The sequence below is a fragment of the Bacillus rossius genome, chromosome 6, assembly GCF_032445375.1.
Source record: "Bacillus rossius redtenbacheri isolate Brsri chromosome 6, Brsri_v3, whole genome shotgun sequence".
NCBI lineage: Eukaryota > Metazoa > Arthropoda > Insecta > Phasmatodea > Bacillidae > Bacillus > Bacillus rossius.
In genome coordinates, this window is record NC_086334.1 from 7,117,968 (window position 1) to 7,137,462 (window position 19,495).

Here is a 19,495-nt window from a genome sequence, read left to right on the forward strand (position 1 = left end):
TTGTCTGCAAAGTCGGTTTACGGACGATAGTTTAACGTGACAACGTCATAACAAAACATTGATGAAATGATTGCATACTTTTATGAATAAAATTGAATCATTTTTATTGAATTATCACTATTTTGTATGGATACAAAGAAGGAGTGAAATGAAATCTACAATTTAATTGATAAATTTACTTTTATTTGCACTCATTAATTAAAATATGTTTATTAGTTTAACGAAGAGATTATTTTAACTATAACTTTTATACATATTTGCTATTTAACTTCTTCCAATCTGTGTTATTCTGTTAAGGATAGGACGATGATAGGAAAAGTAGGAAACGAATGGGAGTGTTTCAAGTTTAATGTGCGTCGAAAAAGTCAAATCTATGGTTGTTCCAATCTAGTGGAAGAGAGAAAGATGCGGCGCAAGCTAACAATGAGCATAACGGGACAACGCGTAACGGGACAATGTGCGTAACGGGACAATGAGTTATCAAGCAAATTGTATACTATGAGCGCTATGTAGTGATTCAACCTGGTATCAAAAAAGAAGATGGTATAGCTGCTATGGATTTGCTATCCGAAGATGAATACCTTTTTCGTGCGTGCAGCCGGCGTTCATCGATTTATTAGACGTTGTCACGCCAAAAAGTTAATTTTTTCCATGAAAATGAACTGATATTGTGATTTGTAACAGTTTAAGCAGGGGTCGATAGTTGGATCTCAGTCCCTGGTTGGACCTATGACTCACATTAAGGCCCATCACAATCCTTTAGAGTCCCACTTGAAGGCGTGAGTGCGACTGTTATAACGCATCCTCCAAGTACCTACATTCGCACAGGTTCCCGGACAGAAAGTTTGTATTGTTAAAAATACGCGCATTGTGTTGAGCAAATGCGTGCCCAAGGCGTTCAGGGGACAATGCCTCCAGTAAAATTCCACTCAAAACTTTAAGGCTAAAGTAAACTGAGGGATGAACGCGAAAACAATGGCGTTGTCGCATTAGAGACAATCTCCCCTTCCCTCCCCCCGTCCTCATCTGGCAGCGGGCACACACTGTCGCGTTACCTAACTGTGTGTTTGCGACAAGCACAATTGTTTCGTTTGAAGCGCGCGCGCGTCACTTCTGTAGGCGAGGTTGAGCAATGCGCTCCCAAGTCCTGAGCGAGTGCTCACGCCAGTCGCTCTGCGAGGCAGGTTACCGGCGTTTATTGCTCATGCCCGCGATGTGAATTATTTTTTGTTCGTGCCCGCGACAAACTGATGATGAGACTATCCTTGATTGTTCACGACAATTTATTTCTTTTAGCTCAATTGTTTTGTCTTTTTTTTTTAAGTAATACTTATTTTGGCGCGTTATGAAGAAAAAAATGTTGAGAGTTAATTATTACGATGTGCCCGCACTATGCAACGAAATTTTTACAGAATGAAAAAAAAGGTCACATACAAATAAAAGTTACATATGTGCTTTTAAATCTTCTACTTTAATGATTGATATTGAAAACTGCTCCATATAATAAAAAACATTTAGGTATTTATTGTGAACATTACCTAGTGATAGAAAATTGCATTTATAAACCTTTTCAAGTGTATTTATATAAGTGCGGTTATGTTCCCGTATGAATAAATTATTTGCATTATAAATTATTATTTAAAAAATAATTAAAATTAATAAATAAGAATAAAAATTCTTAATTTTTATGGATTTTAATTATTTAGTCTATTAAGATTTATCTATTTTATTTTACTAAATTAAATAATTCATTTTATAGATGTATCAATATTGACATTGAATACTGAGTAGGTACTTATTTAATTTCTTAATATTATTGAATTCATGCTTTACCAACCGTATCATTCCAGTTATTTTATTATTATATTTATATTAATTATATGCAAGCAAAATTAGCGTTACTTTTTAATCACACCAAGTATATATAACTTATAACGCGCGTACATAAGTACACGCACACATTTTTTTAAGAACTAGCCTAAGTGCCAATTGGTATTTCTGCTCTAGCATGTAGTGAGTTCTGTGTAGTTCTGTGTAGTCTTTACCACAGATCATTTTATTTTTAAAAAATTGTTTTTTGAAAAGCTATGTTTTCCAGGGTTGCGAAAACCCTAGAACTTAAGATATTTTGAATGAAAGCCTTGACATAAACACTTTACGGTGAATTTATAACTGACTGCCACATGGACATATTCTCTTACCTAGTTCTTGCTAGATTTCAAATATGCTTACATAGATTTCGAAAAAATACTACCTATTGTAGCCGTTACCATGGTGAACTTACGGGACATTTTTCTAATATGGTTTATCATTTCATGGAACCCAAAACCATCGTCATCTCAAAAGTATATCACATATTTGTGGACACGATTACTGCCGTAATTTTTCGTAAATAACTTCCAAACTGATACATAAAATATAAACATGGAAAATCTCGTTTGAGTTCGTTAAAGGACAATATCCGACCAAAGAAGTAAAAATGGGGAAGTTTAAAAAAAAAAAAAAACAGAAAAATTGCTATAGATTTTATAATATGATGAATACCTTGAAAGAGGTTGAAATACCTGGTTTTGGAACAAAACAACTTTCCTACCTTATTCATTATCGAATATATTAATATTATTGTTTAACAAGGGGTGGAAATAACATCGATGAAAGAAAAAAAATATTACTTTTTAATAGATACTATAAAATATGTTATAATTTATTGTATAAATCCTAAGGTTTATCTAAAAACATTTCCCCAAAAGTTTTTTGATAAAACGAATTATTACCTACCATATAAAAAATGTTGAAACTAAAAAAAAACAATCTTCTTTAGTATCAACTTTGTTAGAATTTATTTCAAAACATTTTACTCTTATTTTGAACCTTAGTCCAAAGCCAATTTTTGTACGACTACGTTATTAGTGCTGGGGATTAAAAACAGTGTTTAAATATTTAAAAAAATTAATGGGGATTAAAAACAGTGTTTAAATATTTAAAAAAATTAATAACTATCTTAATTGGCATAAAATGAATTTCTTTCTAAGCTATTCAATGCTGGATGCATTTAGTTAAAAACATTTATAATATTTTCACTGCGTGTATAATGAAAAAAAAAATAATAGATCATTTTGTAATATTGAAGATGTTATGAAAGTAGTATATATAATACGTTCCTCCTGTAGCTGGGTTAAGATGTGGAGCAGGAGAAAAAGTCCGCCATATTGGATTGTTCCATCATGGCGGCCATCTTGGAATACGATGACCTTTGACCTTGACATGGAGCCCGGCCGCCCTCTTTTAACCTCCATCTTAGATTCCTCCATCTTGTATTCCACCATTTTAAATTATGACATCACATCCACAATTTTGTTTTCAGCCATCTTTTATTATAGAACTTTCCGCCATTTTGAATTATGATGTCATCGTTGCAATTTTAGTTATGGACGCCAACAGGAAAAACAAAAAAATTAATATTAGAAAATTTTAATAAAAGTTTTTTGCCATTTGTTTTTTTACCATTTCGAATGGTGACATAACCATTGCAATTCTCATTAAGTTTTTAAATAATAGATTATTTTTTTATGAATTTCAAGGAAAGATAAGTTCAAATTATATTCAAACAACTAATCGCACAGCGTTCATACCCAGTGCATTTAAGCTTACTAGAGGACCAAGAGTCTTTGAACAATGAAACTTTTAGAAGTCAAACATAATTTAGACTACTCAAATATAAATTTGATAACGAACAGCTTCTCATATCCCCAACTGAATTCAAATAACCACAAAACATGACTACAATATTCGAATCTATATCAAGCTAGGACCAAAGTCAATTATTTGTACCTCACACTCAATTCGACATTCATTTTCCATCATCGACACTCCATTCGACACTCATTTTCTATCATCGACACTCAATTCGACACTCATTTCCCATCATCGACACTTAATTCTACACTCATTTTCCATAATCGTAACTCAATTCGACACTCATTTTCCATCATCGACGCAAGATGGCAGCCGGGGTGGAGGTAAAAGGTCAAGGTCAAGGTATTCCAAGATGGCCGCCGTGACGTCACAATCCAAGTTGGCGGACATCGGCCCCGGATCCAAACCCAGAACCCAGCCGCAGGAGGAACTGTTATATATACTCTTATGTACATTAAGTTAAAAATGTTTTAGAAGTTTTTAGAGGTTTCCAAAATATTTTCAGAAGAATTAGCTTCTCATAAATCTACCTACGCCTGTAAGCTGTGCCTAAAGGAATATTTTTATTGTTTCCAAAATCATTAAATAAAAATTTTGCATACTTGACTTGTTTAAACTCTTACGAATAAACAAACCACATAACTACGAGTTCAAATTAATACTGTGCAAAACACCGAAACATTATGCAGGCAAATATTATTTAGGATACTACTTCCTGCATGGCCATGGAAAGAAGGCCAATGTTTTTCCAACGCCGATAATATTCAACTAAGTACATACATACAGCTAGACCTATGTTCTGAACGTGCTTCGATGGACTTTTTATTTCTATAATAAATTATAATCACACTCTAAACAGAGTGAGTGACGTGAATCAGAGAAATGACGGTAATTGAAAATTGTGCCTAATAACGAACTGCACTGACGTAGAACATAATAAATCAGTTAGGATTACTCATAAGTGAACATCAGTCACTGAAATAAATTTTAACAATGAACAGATTAGATTTGAAAAATTGTAGATGTTTGCAAGTTGTACACTAATTTATATTAGACTTTTCAATTTTAGAGTCCGCAGAGACCGTTAGGTCCTTCAGTCTATAGATTCATATTTTTTTTTCAAATAGATAACTTAGAGAAACAATATATGTGTGAAATTCTTAATCTAAATAAATAAAAAATATATATTACTTAATTGGGTCCTTACGTTAATCATGATTGATATTCTAACAAAAAATATCTTGAAAGCACAAGTTCAAAGCCAAAGTGTTTTAAATGCGTTTTTACATTCAATTTAAAAGACTATCGTAAAGACCCAAGTAGACTTAATATCTTCTGAATTGTTCATAGGTTTTTTTGTTGACGTGTAGATTTTGTGTCATCTTAGTCAAATTGTCTCATGGGTCACTATAACATAAATTTAAAGTCTTCTTATAGTAGCCTATATGCTAGGGTGAATCTAAATAAATTATTTTTTAAGAGCTTATTTGTTTTATTGTAATGTGAATTGAATTATGTATATAAATTGTTTTGTAAGAGCTTATTTGTTTTCTTGTAATCTGAATTGTAAATTTTATATAGTTGTATATATATAGGTATAATTGACAATTCACATTACAATAAAACAAATAAGCTCTTACAAAATAATTTAAATATATAGGTATATAAACCAAATTAACCAATTTGGTCCAGAAAAAATTTAAGATTGGCCAGAATAAAATTAGGCTTTTTTTTATTATTAAATGAAGCTAAGTAGCTAGAATAATAGGTATCCTAGGCTCAAAGTTACAGGGAAAATAAATAAATTGCACAATATGATTTTATCAAAATATTTAATTTACACAGTTGCTTTATCTTTTATAATCAAGAATAATGGGATCTACACCTTTCAAGATTTAAGCAAGAATAAAAGATTTTGTATTAGAAACCAAATTAATTATTGCACAAACAGAGTGCAATGTGCTCTGCTATAACCTAAGTGAAATGCAAGACATTACTTCATGTTTCGAAACTGCTATCGGTTATAAATGGGAAACCTTTCAGTTACCTATTCAATGCAGCGAAAATGTTTTCATTGTTTTTTATTTAATGTATCCAGTATTTTTTGTAGAATTTCTAGACATTGGCCCGGCTTAGGTAGGTAGGGCCTATAAGTTCTGTGCTGTTCCGGCAGATAGTGAAAAATCCCACAATAATATCATGCTTACCTATACAATGTCATAAGCTCTTAAGGTTTGCAGTTATCAAAAAAAGTCAGACAAAATATATTGATCCTAATATTTAGAAAATTTCCAAGAATTTTTAACGGGCTCGATATTGTATTTACTAAGAAAGTAATTAATTTTTCGTCCTGCGACATTTTGTTCACGCCTTGAAGTAAAGATTGGTTGTGTCAATATTTGTTTCACACAAAAGTTTTAGATAATATTTAGGAGATTTACAAAAACTGTTTACGAATTTTTATTCTGTGCGTAATAAGGATAGGCTATATGAAATTTTGCTTGTCAGTCAACCAATATTTTTTCTACCCCTTGAACTAATGGTTATTGTTATCAAATAAACCACAAATATTTTTCGTGTAACAGTATTAATAATAATATTTTAATTTCTAAATAAAAAAATCCTATTTCCAACTCTTTGGTTCGATTTTTCTGGCCGATATTTTCCATCTCCATATTCTGTATATGTCTGGAAGTTACTTGAAGAAAATAACGACAGTTGCCATGTCCATAAATGTGTAAATGTCAATATAAACTATTGAGTTGATGGTTTTTAGTTAAATTTCCATGTAAAACAGTAGAAATTTTCGGAAGCCGCACCATAATAACGACTGCAATAGAAAGTCTTTCTTCAAAATCTACTAAAATTATTGATATTCCTATGTCTTTAAGTTACCAATTTTAAGTAAAAGCCACATGAATTTTACATAAATGATTATTTAAAAACATGCATTGCGCTGGACACGAAGTTATTTTTAGGTGAGAATTACTGTTTAGTTAATTGCAAATTATTCAATAGACCATTTGTGATTCGAATAAAACATATTTTAACTGAATTAAATGAAGCCTACGCGTTTTTTTTCTTTTCACAGTCCAAAAGCTCTTAGTAAAAATTATTAAGTCGTTGATACTATCCGCGTAGGTATAATTATAAATAATACCAACTACATTTTGGACGGTGAATATTGCCGTGTTACGGAACCACAAAAAATTGATTCCGTAATAACCAAAGTTTAAATTAATAAAATTAATCATCAGTTTGATTTTTTTTGAAGAAATGAAAACAAACTTGTGATTTGGTGCTACGCAGATGCGAAATATTTTATTTCAACTATGTTGAAACTAAGCAACCAAAATCTTTCTATATTTTCTGAAAATAGCTTTAGCGTGTTTATTTTTTTTAATTGGATGACGTTTTTCATTAAGAATATACTTGTTATAATTACATCATAAAAATAATTTTATAGTGTGTAAATTAAAATTTTAGACACTTTATCGTTGAAAATGTCAAAAACTACTCTGTTTATCCATATCTATTTACCTAGAGCTGATAAATATTTAAACTAATATATCACTTATTAGGTCATATTGAATGAATGTTTATTTTTTAATGTGACTCAGAACCTAACTTTTAGTTACAAATGTAATACAAATATTTTGAAAAGTTAAAAAAAAACATTTTTTATTTCATAAAAATGTGTGGACCTACTGTGTACCAAAATTAAAATATTATACCATAGAAATAATTTGCAAGTAGGCTATAGCAAAATTAACCATATAAAATCCCAGTCTAGATAGTTACGTAATAGGGCTGCATTGGTTAAAGTCACCATTAGTTGTAATTTGATGATTAAAGTTTAGACGTATATCATTTGGGGGATGTATTTCCTTAGCTGATAAATAAATTATTTATTTTATCCTAAAACAAAGCTTATGCATAGGAACTTAAAGTAAACATTTTGCCCTCAACTGAATCTTTTTAATTGTCTCTCCATGACGAGTAAATGTTTTGGCTATAAATTGGTTTTCCTTGAATTAAAATATTTAGTTTATGGAAGATTTATTTAAAGCAGGTGCTTATTTTTGTAGGAGCATAGAACGATTTCTATATAATTTCTGACACGTAGTCTTACGAAAGAACTAATGCAACAAGTCTTAAATGGTGCTACTTATGAGAAATAAGTCCATGTAACTGTAAAAATAAATAAAAATTATTTTACGAGACATAACATAATTCTATGTATGCATTTTTGAGTGACACTTGATTAGAATAGGCTATTTATTTTTACTCTAAATTTAATAACCAATCTAAAACATACCTACATTCAAAGGATAAGACACCAGAAGAATATGTGACTTCTTAGTTTAACACTTAGTAGGTATAGCCTACATTTTAAATTAAAATTCTAAGAATAGGTAAAGGTTTTTTATCTTTTGTGTGAATTTGTCGTTTCTTTCACTCCTAACTATGCTATCAGATGCCAAAAATCATCGTATTATTAAATAACTATGCTCATTAAAAATTACATTTGTAGCCTGTTAGGTAGGATTTTCCCAGATAGGAACTTAAAAAAAAATCGTGAATAGGTTGACAGATTAAAAATGGCATAAGTTTTAAATAAAATAATCCTTAAATATTAGTTTTTTACGTAATTAAATTGATAAGCAGTTTCTTATAAAATTAAGTTAAAAATATATAGGTATCAAAGCCTATGCTATACCTACATTCAACGAATAGGGTAGTCAAATCCAATCAAATGTTACATTTGTTAGATGACTAGGAATCTATAAATTTAAAACTTTAACTTAGTATATTCACCCTAGGCTTTATTGATTTATGTTCACTGGCGTTTTCACTTATACAAAACACATTGCAAGTTTACTCTGAATATTTAATCTAATAATATAAATGGAATACATAACTTAAAAGTACGCCTATAAAAATATTAAAATGCATGTGAAAGTAGTTACTTATGCCTTCATTGCAATATTCCTGCCAAATTCATCAAGGCTATTCAATTTATTCTGTAGTGCTAAGAATTCAAACACCTCAAAAAACGTGTTTTTGTCACCATAATTTAAATGTTTGATTCGCAAATAGGTTAGATTAATGTCGTATGACTTAGTGTAGGATATACTTATGCAATATAATATTCTGGAACTAAAGTAAAGAATAAATTATGAATGCATAGGGTGAAAAATAACGGGACACCAAAGTTATAAAGGAATAAAATGGTATCTTAATACATAGCTGATATTTTCCGATTAGAGACTGTTAGGCCTATGTTTCGACAGGGTAATATTCGTGTATTTATAAATATAAAATAAAAAAAGCACATATTTGGTTTCAAAAAGTAAATTTGGTTTAAATTTAACTTTATTAATTCTTTGGATTTTTTTTTTAAATGACTATCGAGTGACCATAATTTTGTAAAGGTATAAGTTGAAATACTAAAACTATATGTTGGGTGACATAATAAAACCTGATTTATAGGCTATAAAATATTTGACAAATTGAGGTGTTCTGTGATAAATGTAAACAAACGTAGTAGGCTAATTTAAAATTCAATGAAAATTTAGCACCGGAAAAACATTATTTCAAGAGCAATAGCTATATCTTGTACCACACGAATAATTACAACTATTAATAACACATAACAAAATAGCAGCCAAAGGCGTTACACGAAGTGTTTTTTTTTTGCCTATTTTGCCTAGTGTACATATTTTGTTGAATATCCACAAATCTCCCGAACTGTTAATGAAGGACAGTTATCTGATTGTATCATATAGCTAACAGTTTCTGCCACACACATAACAGATATTAACTATTATGGTTTAGAATATTCCACATCATGTTAATTCTTTAGTTGCTACTCAAGTTTTGTAAAAAATTACAAATCTTCTCATTTTTCCCTGTTCATGGAGATTCCAACACTACAATGACATGAAGATAATTAAGGAACATGAATAATTACACGTACACTATAATGCTATTGACACAGCAATACTGCATTTATTGCCTTAATTTGAATGTAAATAACATTTTCTCAAATAAATAAACGTCTACATTTAATTGCGATAACTTTCATAGTTCACAGTACAACCATCTAAAAGAAAATTTTCAATCAGGAACTATGAGGTGAATAGAACATCGTGTTTAAAAAAAATAACAAGTGGGAATAAATAAACTCGTCGTTTAGTAATGCAGTGTTGACGCATGTATTAGGTCTATTCCTGACACTAAAAACATCTCAAAAACACTTGTCGCGTGGACACAGCTAAGCTGAACATATGTAGTCAAACAGCGGGACTTCGGGACACAGGAGACAAAACACAGTTGAAACAACTACAGCTTAGGGCGTGTTCGTTCAAGTAAGGCGGTCCTTTTGAGCGCCGACAGTGTGTTTAACGCTTACTAGTCTAGTCCGCCGCTCAAACACCAGTCTTGTTATGTCTGTACACACGACTATTACACAGTAACCACTACGGGCTCGATTATACGATAGTGTTTCTCGGTTCGTTAAAACTGTACACATCCTCTTACAACACGCGCGCGAATCGGTTCCGCGCGGAAAGTCTTGTGCGGCGAGAGGGAACGCGGCGGGCGTGGGGGGGCGGCGTCAGTGGGCCGGGGGCGGCGCCTCACCGCGCCCACGCCGCCCCCAGCGGCGAGAAGGCCGAGTCGAGGCTGCGGGCGACGCCCGGCGGCGGCGGGGGCGGGAGAGGCGGCTGGTCCCGCTGCTTGAGCGGCGTGGGCTTGGCGGGCGCCCTGCCGATCAGCGAGTCGATGGAGAAGCCGTTGTTGGGGGCGGCGCGCGGCACCGGCTTGCAGGGCAGCGGCGCGGGGGGCGGCGCCAGCAGGTTGAGGCCGAGCGAGAGGCGCGCGAGGTCGGCCGGGGGCAGCAGCGGCACGGCCGGGGGCAGCGGCGACAGGTAGGGGTAGGGCGCGGCGTGGTGGTACGGCCCCCAGGGGTCGAGGAAGCTGGCGGCGGCCATGGCGGCGGCGGCGGCGTGGTGCGGGTCCCTCATGCCCAGCAGCATGTCGGGGGGCTGGCGCTTGTAGCGCTTGCGCCGCCGCAGGAACGAGCCGTTGTCGAACATGTCTTCGGCCATGGGGTCCAGGGTCCAGTAGTTGCCCTTGCCCGGGTTGCCCGGCTCGCGCGGGATCTTGATGAAGCAGTCGTTGAGGCTGAGGTTGTGGCGGATGGAGTTCTGCCAGGCGGGGAACTTCTCGCGGTAGTAGGGGAAGCGCGCCATGATGAACTCGCAGATGCCGCTGAGCGTGAGCTTCTTGTGCGGCGACTGCAGGATCGCCATGGTGATGAGCGCGATGTACGAGTAGGGCGGCTTCACCTGCGCCGACGACGACGGCGAGGCGGGGCTCTTCTTGGCGTCGGCCGGCGGCGGCGGGGGCGGCGCGGGCGGCGAGTCGGGCGGCGGCCTGGCCAGGAAGTCCTCCGGGTCGCTCGAGTCCACGTTGATGTCGGGCTCCGAGTCGTCCGAGTCGTCGGCGGGGCGGCGGGCCGGCGGGGGCGGCGCGGGGGCGGCGTAGTGCCCGCCGCGCAGGTCGAGCGGCGTGTCGGCGGCGGCGGCGAAGGCGCGGTAGCCCAGCAGCAGGCGGCCGCTGTCGTCCATCGCCAGACACATCGAGGCGGCGTCGTGTTCGCCCGCAGCCCAGCGCGTCGCGTCGCCGACTGAGGGGCCGGGCCAGCCGCGAGGCCCCGCCCCGCGCGGGGGAGGGGAGCGGCGCGCGCTGACTGGCGAGCTGCGCGCCGAGGGGGCGGGGCCTCGCCCCTCCCCGGCGCCCCGCCCCCTGGCGCGCTGCTCGGCGCCGGGGACCATCACAGCGTGTGCTGCAAGCTCGCGTACAGCACGCCTCGCGCCGCGCAGGTGAGTGAGCTGTCGCCTCGTCGCACCGCGCATGCGCGCGTCTGAGCGCCGCCGGGGCGCGAGTTGGTATTTGTGGCGCTGTTGTTTTCTTTGAGATTGCCGGGGGCGGGGTCACGCGGTCAGGGAGGGGGATGAGGGGAAGTGTGTAAACATACACGTGCGTGTTACATTTTGTGGCCTGCGATAAGTAACATCACAGTCGTGTGGACAAAGCTGCTGTTGCGTAGAAGAAAAAAAATATATATTTACTGACTCACTGAATTTGCGAAAAATCAAGTCTTATAGCGATCTTTTAGCTTTAGCAGTTGCTGACCTGAAGTTTGGGTAGTCAGAATATGTGAGATTATGATTTGCTTTATTATTGCACCTTCGTTCGGTAAACCCTACGACAGTTCTTTGTAATGCGGGAATTAGTGATAAATAGATATTTATTAAGCTGTAGTCGCAATGCCTCGACAGGCCCGGCGCGCTCTGTAGCCAATGAAACACAAGGTCGCTGTGACGTCAACACGACCCGATGACCCGCAGGAAGTAGACTATTTCTACTTTCGTCGTGTCGTGTCGTATGTCGGAAAGCAAAACAGAAACCTTAACAAAATTAAACATAAAAAATACTTATCTAAATTATTTACTTTGTGAATCTTCATGCTGAAAAAACGAAATTTTGTTTTTACGTTTGGGTACCATTACACATTTATAGTGACTTGGACTGTTTGTTACGTTTCTTTTCAATTTTTTTCGCACAGCTACTAACATCTGAATTATTTTTCTGTCCCTTAGCAACATACCTTTATCTAGCTTCTTTGAATCTATAATAAACTTAATATCGCTTAGTCCCAGAGACGACGAAATTATTTAGCCTATTGTTATACCTGCACGTCAACTATCAACAGGAAATAAAATATTTCCATAGGGCCAACGCTGTTTTTAGCGCATTCTGTACTGAGTTTTGTGGACGTATTTGGCATGAGAAAATTTGCCGACAGCCATATTACAACCATATACAGCCGTGTTAATGATGTAGTGGTATTGTGACCCTACGCTGGTAGCTCTGACATGATGGATCGCTGTACGACATATAATCGGATTTGTCGTGTCGTCTCCGTCGTGGCATTTCTACTCCAGTTTTAGAGGTTAGATATGTTCATTTAAAACCAATTAAGCTTACTAGTTTTGTTGTTAGAAAGCTAGCGTAAATTACTGATAGTGATCTCATGCATTATTTTTTCAGTGAGATATCGGCTCTAGTTTTTCTGTTAGTTAGCCTAAATACAAGGCAGCTACATTTAGCTACATGTTTCTATGCGTTAAAATTGTAACCATATTTCCTTTGTAGGCCTAAATAAATTAATATTTACAAAAAAATTACTTTTTAAAATTAATCTAGGCAAAAAAAAAACTAAATAATTACAAAATGTTCTGTAGACCATGCTGCATGCAGACATTCAAAAACTGTATAATTGGTTGCGACTGCTAATTTAAGTTATCTACACCATTTATTTAAAATATTTTTTATAATCAGTTTTGATTTAAACAAACTTAACTTACGAAAAATGACTCCTAGCCTACTGAGCAGAGAATTACGTGTCTTATTAGCCAATAGGTACTAGTAGACTACCTACAGCTAGGCCTAAACAAAAATAATTTTTTAGAGCACTATTAAAATAATAATAATTCATCAATAGGCAAGCCTATGTTACAAATGTAATTTTGAAAAGAAATAATACTCAGTGAAATGTTTTGTACGCATTAAAAGGAATTTCTTTGCGAACAAGTAACATATTGAGTATTTCATGACACAGTTTCGTTGAACATGTCCAGGTAAAACATAAAATTTATATAGGCTACTTCACATTAATATACTATGAATTTTTCACTTTTTCGTTCGTAAATTTACACGAAATTATTTTGGAAAATAGCGTTTAAATAATTTATTTACAAAATTACGAAATTTTATTCCTACTTTGTATGCTATAAGTTATGATTATAAATTTTTTTTTATGTTTTACGACGGTTTTAAAAATTAAATGCAGCAGTCATTTGGCAGTAGTTAAGAAATAAAAAAAAGTTTGAAGTAATTTTGGTGGTCCAGATCTGGGTGAATGATGCCTATGCAAGACGATCTTCGAATATTTTACCGGTATAGCCTACTTTGCTACGAAACGAAAATTGTACATTTTCGAGATATTCTTATAAAGAGTAGGCCTATAAAAAATTTGTAACTTAGAAAAAATAATTTTTTTGTAAACAAGCAGTCTAAAACTATTTAAGCTTTAATTGCCTATGGATGTTTAACAAGGTGTTTCAATAAATAAATTTATAAATTTGGCTGCGTTTCGTTAAGGCAAAATTCATTTTCAGGTAACCTAGCAGCGATGGCCAGTAAAATCTACAAAATTTGGATTTTTGAGACAAAAATATTTTCTTAGTTGAAACCGCACGTTTAGACGGATTGATTAAGAAATATAAGTATGTACCGCAGAAACCATTAGGTAAACTACCACAAAACTTTAAATTAAAGTACCTACCCTTGTCTACTAACTGATTATTCATAATTCCGTAAGTCGTGATTTGGTAGGTTTAACTTCGGGTTAAGTGAACATTCACCTCTTCTGCTCTTGTTAACACCGTGTCGTGGTCGTCTGTTTCCTAAAGTAATAACCGTTAAACTCTTGTGTTACTTTATGTGCTACATGCTTCATAGTTTTATATAGCATAACCCAAACATATCCTTAAAAGTCACTAGGTAATATTTATTAGAATATTAAATACTTTCTCGAACGGTTTTAATGAAATGATATTCAAGAAATAAACAATTGTTTCAACAAACTAGCTTAGTAGGTTTTAATAACCACACATTACACGGTAATATCTACTTGTTATATAGGTTTAAATATTTGTTAGTCGTTAAATATTCAGTAGTTCGTTAGTTTGTTGGTTCGTGATTTTGAAATTTTATTTAGTTGCCAAACATGAAAACATAAATTACCAAATAAGTTACATAAATTACCCTTTTCGTACCAATTGCGTTTTATTATTAGCAAAAGATGTCAGTTGAACACGGCTAGTTTTCAGTAGGCTAACTGCATGTTTTATTATTAAATTCCCATAAATAATTCTCCAACAACTTTTTCTTTTAAACGTGCACAAATTGTCAGTCTGATGAAACAATATTTGGTTAACCAGCACAGATTTGTTGGTTTCGTGCATCATTTTCACCGTGCTTGAAGTTTGGATGAAGTGGCAGTATAGTAGTCATTACTAGAGACCCGTGAAATTCGCGGGTTCAATGATCTACAGGATATACTCCAATATCTTCTACACACTCGGGCAAATGCCAACTGTTCATTGGCTGCTGACTTGTGAGTCGTCTCGACTGGGCGGCCTGTGATTCGACACTTCTATGAGTGAGGGTCTCTAATTGGCCCTCAGTCCTCCAGATTAACAGTGAACCAATGACAGAAGCAATGCTAAGGTATAATTATTTGAATTTTAGCATAACACGAAATGAACTCGCGAATTTCACGGGTCTCTAGTCATTACTAGAGACCTGCAAAATTCGCGGTTTCGATGGCCTTCAGGATAGATTGCACATACCCCTGTACACTCGGGCAAATAACGCAAGTTCATTGGCTGCCGACTTGTAAGTCGTCTCAGCTGGTTTGTCTGTGATTCGATCCTTCTTTGGTTGAGGGTTTTATAACTGGTTGATATTCGTCCAGATGAACAGTAAGCCAATAGCAAAATTATCTAAGAGGTATGTGTGTTTGAATTCTAGCCTATCACCGAATGAATCCGCGAATTTTGCAGGTCTCTAGTCATTACAATCTGTTAGGGGCATTAATTGTTGCGAAATAATCTGATCGCTCATTAAACTGCGGTAGGGTGTTCCTGTGTTAGCGATTGTTTCCTTGCAGCCGGCAAGCGTAAACACTATCGATAAGGCGAACAAATATTGAAATAAAAACTAAATCGTTCAAGTAAATAATATAAATACGAATCATAATTATTTAAAGCAAATTAACATTAAAACAAATTAATTAATTAAACAAACTGATTTTAAAAGGATTAAAAAAATAAAATAACGATTAACGTAAAAAAAATGTATCTGCCAGAGTTACCAACTGTAATAAACTACAAATGTGGCCCGGGTGTTATAACTCTTAGCTAGTCACATAATCTTTTCGCCAAAAAATGCGTGCCCCTACCCACAGCCGAGAAGTTGCAGTATGAAATGACAGTTTTTTTCTTCGTTGGTGGGTTTCAGATAAATGGATGTAAAATAACATGAGCACTTGGAAACAACAATGCAATACTCGTCACGTATCCATCCTGATATTTAAAAGTTTAGAGACACATAATAGCCTAATTATAAGAACTAAACACTATCATAAAGTAGCATATCAAAGCATTATGGGAGGTGAATGTGAACGAATCAACAGATCTGCAGAATCCCGAGGCAATAATGCCTTCGTTATAGCGAAGACACTATTATTTTGGCTTTAGTTTAATTACAAATTTTAGTAGCGATGCGTCACTCCTATAGAACGCGTTAACAACTTGCTCGTTAGACAGCTTGTGTTCAAGTCTGAAACTTTAATTTTTTTATTTGCCTGATCTGTTTTAAAAAACCGCTACCATTCTTGACCGCTGGACCGCGAGCATGGTGGTAGCTGCATGTACTTCTGCTTCGCCTAAAGTAACGAACGTTCTGCAAAAAAAATATCGACTCAACCAACCGTAAACTTCAGAACTTGGATTTAAAACGAAAAACTGATGTCTCCAAGTTTAAGATTTTTAATGTCGCGTATTGCCAACTTCGGAGCTGAGGAATCACCGCATAGAATATGCCATATCATTACCATGAAAGTTTTTGCTAACCTAATAAAATAGTTTGAACCAAGGCCAGTATTCCAAGACATAAAAATAATGTTTTGGATGTTGAATATGCTACACCTGTACCACGGCCGTATTCCTAGTGCACGATAGGACACGGACAGTCCATTAATATTTATGGGAACGGATTTTGGTGTACTATCCGTTGATGATTTGTTGCCCAAATTCCGCGCATGCGCGGAGCTCACTTTTTTCGTTGATTTCGTCCAGATGGCGGACCCGAGTCTGGCGCCATTAACTCGTATAGGTATAGTCATTTTCGTGACCGTCGGGGGATATCCCAAGTGTGTTGGTGTAACGAATGAAACTTTATGACAGCGAAACTATCCTGGAATACATTTTGTACACTTTAATGGTATAAGTAACAATAAATAATTGCAACTTAAAAAGTATCCGAGAAAATTAGAAAGGCGGTTCTATTTTTGTGCGACGGTGCTGCTATCTCTAGAATTTTTTCCGTAGCAATTGTATCGATGGTTGCGAAACGTCCGCTAGAATGCGTTGAAACCAGTTTCTACCCTCGCGCAGGACATCGTTAATTAAAACCGTAGCCGATTTGTTTCCTTATTCGCGACCTCACCCTAAAAGATCACATTATTGTCCGCGTACGTGTATATGCGTCAAACCATTTTCCATGCAAGTTCCTACTAACTTCCCCTAGTTTGGACTAAAGTACTGTACTCGACTGAGTGTTTGAGCAATTAAATTAAGAGTTTTTTCCCCGAGAAGGTGGGTATTATTTCAAACGTTTATTATTGGAGAGGCAAGATTACACACAGGCTTCACACAATTCTGCGCACACACAATTCTGCGCACTATCTAAAGTTGACGAGGTGTGGCAGTTCTAAAAATACGTAACCCCCAGCTCTTTTTGGACCGAGCAGTAGTGGAAGAAGGGGGGAGGGGGGTTGCGCGAAGACACACAGCTCCACTCCACGGATTACGACGGAGGTGGTGACATGGCATGACTCGGTTGCCAGCGAGTGAGGAACAATGGCTGTTTGAACCGTAGCAACGGCGCCTTCACAAACAAGCCTGCGCCATTGTTTTCCCTCGACTTTAAAACTGTTTGTGCGCAGAGCGTTCTCGCAAATCACTCTCCGTTGTTTGCGGAGCGCGCGCGCACACACACCATACTTCACAAATAATAACTGCTGAGACTGTGCCCCCCCCCCTTCCCAAACACACCCCTGGACTCGTCCCGTTCCTCGGGCTCCTACACGGCGACAGTTGGTCTCGAGAGTCGCTATCACGATAGTTGCAATCACTAGAGACCGGAAAAATTCGCAGATTCATTTCGCGATAGTCTGAAATTCATACATATATACCTACCTTTAAGCTGCTTGTGCTATTGGTTCACTGTTCGTCTGGGCGACTCTGGGCCAATGAGAAACCCGCAGCCAAAAGAAGTAACGAATATCGGGCAAACCAGTTGAGACGACTCACAAGTCAGCAGCCAACGAACTGGCGTTATTTGCCCGAGTATACAGAGGACTGTGTAGACTATCCTGAAGGTCATCTAAACCGCGAATTTTTCAGGTCCCTAGCTATCACAGAATCGCGTTGTGCGAACCACGTGATAGCTACTTGTATTACTAGTTACAATATTCTTTCAATATCGTGACAGTGATCTTCATGTAAACGGTTTTTTCCCCTCTGAGGATTCAAACAATTAGTGATTATTTTTTATAAATAGGTTTATATGTCATGTTCATCGCCGGGTACAGAATTGATTGTGATAATTATAATAAACCATAAATTTTAACTACAATAAATTAAGTGTCTTTACTTTAGGGCCTAGCTAGCGTCAGACTGCTTTAACAGGCCTGCTTGGAGCAAACCGCTTTCCAATTCGGTTAATTTTCTCCAGATATTTCTACTTACTGCCATCAGAGTAATTTGCTGTAAATCAGTAGCCTTTTGTAAGCGGTGAAGTCAATGTAATCTAACATCTAACACTGAAAGACTCCCTCCGTCATTTTTAAACCTTATCATTATTTTTTCGACTGAGTCCGAAATTAATTATCCTCTCTCTTACTCTCACGTTCTGTGTGCCTTACGTAAGGTATGTTAAATAAATAACAGTGGTATTTAATTGTTGAAGGAGAATTTTCTGAATTGTCTACACTGCTAATTAATTAAATAAAGCTATATTGAAGTCTCTGTAAAAATATCACAATTAATTAGTTAGCAAAATAATGCTCTTACTTTACCATATGCTACTCAGATCACATATATTATAACAAAATATTTTTTATTGATGAACATGAAGCAAGAACAATATCTGTTACTTACTTATACTTTTTATAGGTTAGGGTAGTATTTGTTTTGTAAAATTATATGAATGGTTAATAAAACCACTGATTAAAAATTATGACTTGGTTCTGCTCATGTAAAAGACAAACGCTAAACTCCAGTTGAAAAAGCCTGACTTCACTACACTTGTATTCTGTAGATATATCAGAATAACAAAATTTAAAAAATATACATCTATATTTCTACAGATTAAATCTTGTAATCTGAATTCGCTACTTAATACTAACATTTTGGACTTATACGGATGCAAAATGTTATCAGAGAATAAGGCATGTTAATATTGTAGATTTATTTTGAGACGAGCTAAAAACTTTTAATATTATGTAAGCAAACAATGTAAAAATTGTAAAGGTCAAACATTTCAATTATTGTAAATTTGTCATATTAATACTGTTAAAACAATACAACTTATGTACATCCACGCACTTATTATTTAGCAAATTAAAGATGTTTATAAGCCTTAGTTAAAAAATACGAATTTTCGTCTTAAATTACAATAAAAAACGTGATTAATGATACATTTTGAGCCTGTGTGAAAATTCATAAACACTTATTGCTAAATTAGTCAACAGTGTAAGAGCCAATACCTATATTATACAGGAATTTCAAAATAATCAAATACGTCTATCTGTAAATAAAGTCATACCTACCTACCAACGCCTTGAATAAAATAAATTACTAAATATGTAAAACAATTC

General features: G+C 36.1%; 2 protein-coding genes across 2 annotated transcripts in view; both read right to left on the reverse strand.

Moving 5' to 3' along the window:
- Positions 1 to 19,495, reverse strand: part of LOC134532565 (zinc-regulated GTPase metalloprotein activator 1-like) — a 315,459-nt gene that overhangs the window by 109,077 nt on the left and 186,887 nt on the right. The window lies entirely within an intron of this gene.
- On the reverse strand, positions 9,740 to 11,613 carry LOC134532562 (forkhead box protein D3-like). Its single transcript, XM_063369086.1, has one exon. It carries the CDS (start codon positions 11,535 to 11,537, stop codon positions 10,338 to 10,340), a length of 1,200 nt encoding a protein of 399 aa, XP_063225156.1. The 5' UTR covers positions 11,538 to 11,613; the 3' UTR covers positions 9,740 to 10,337.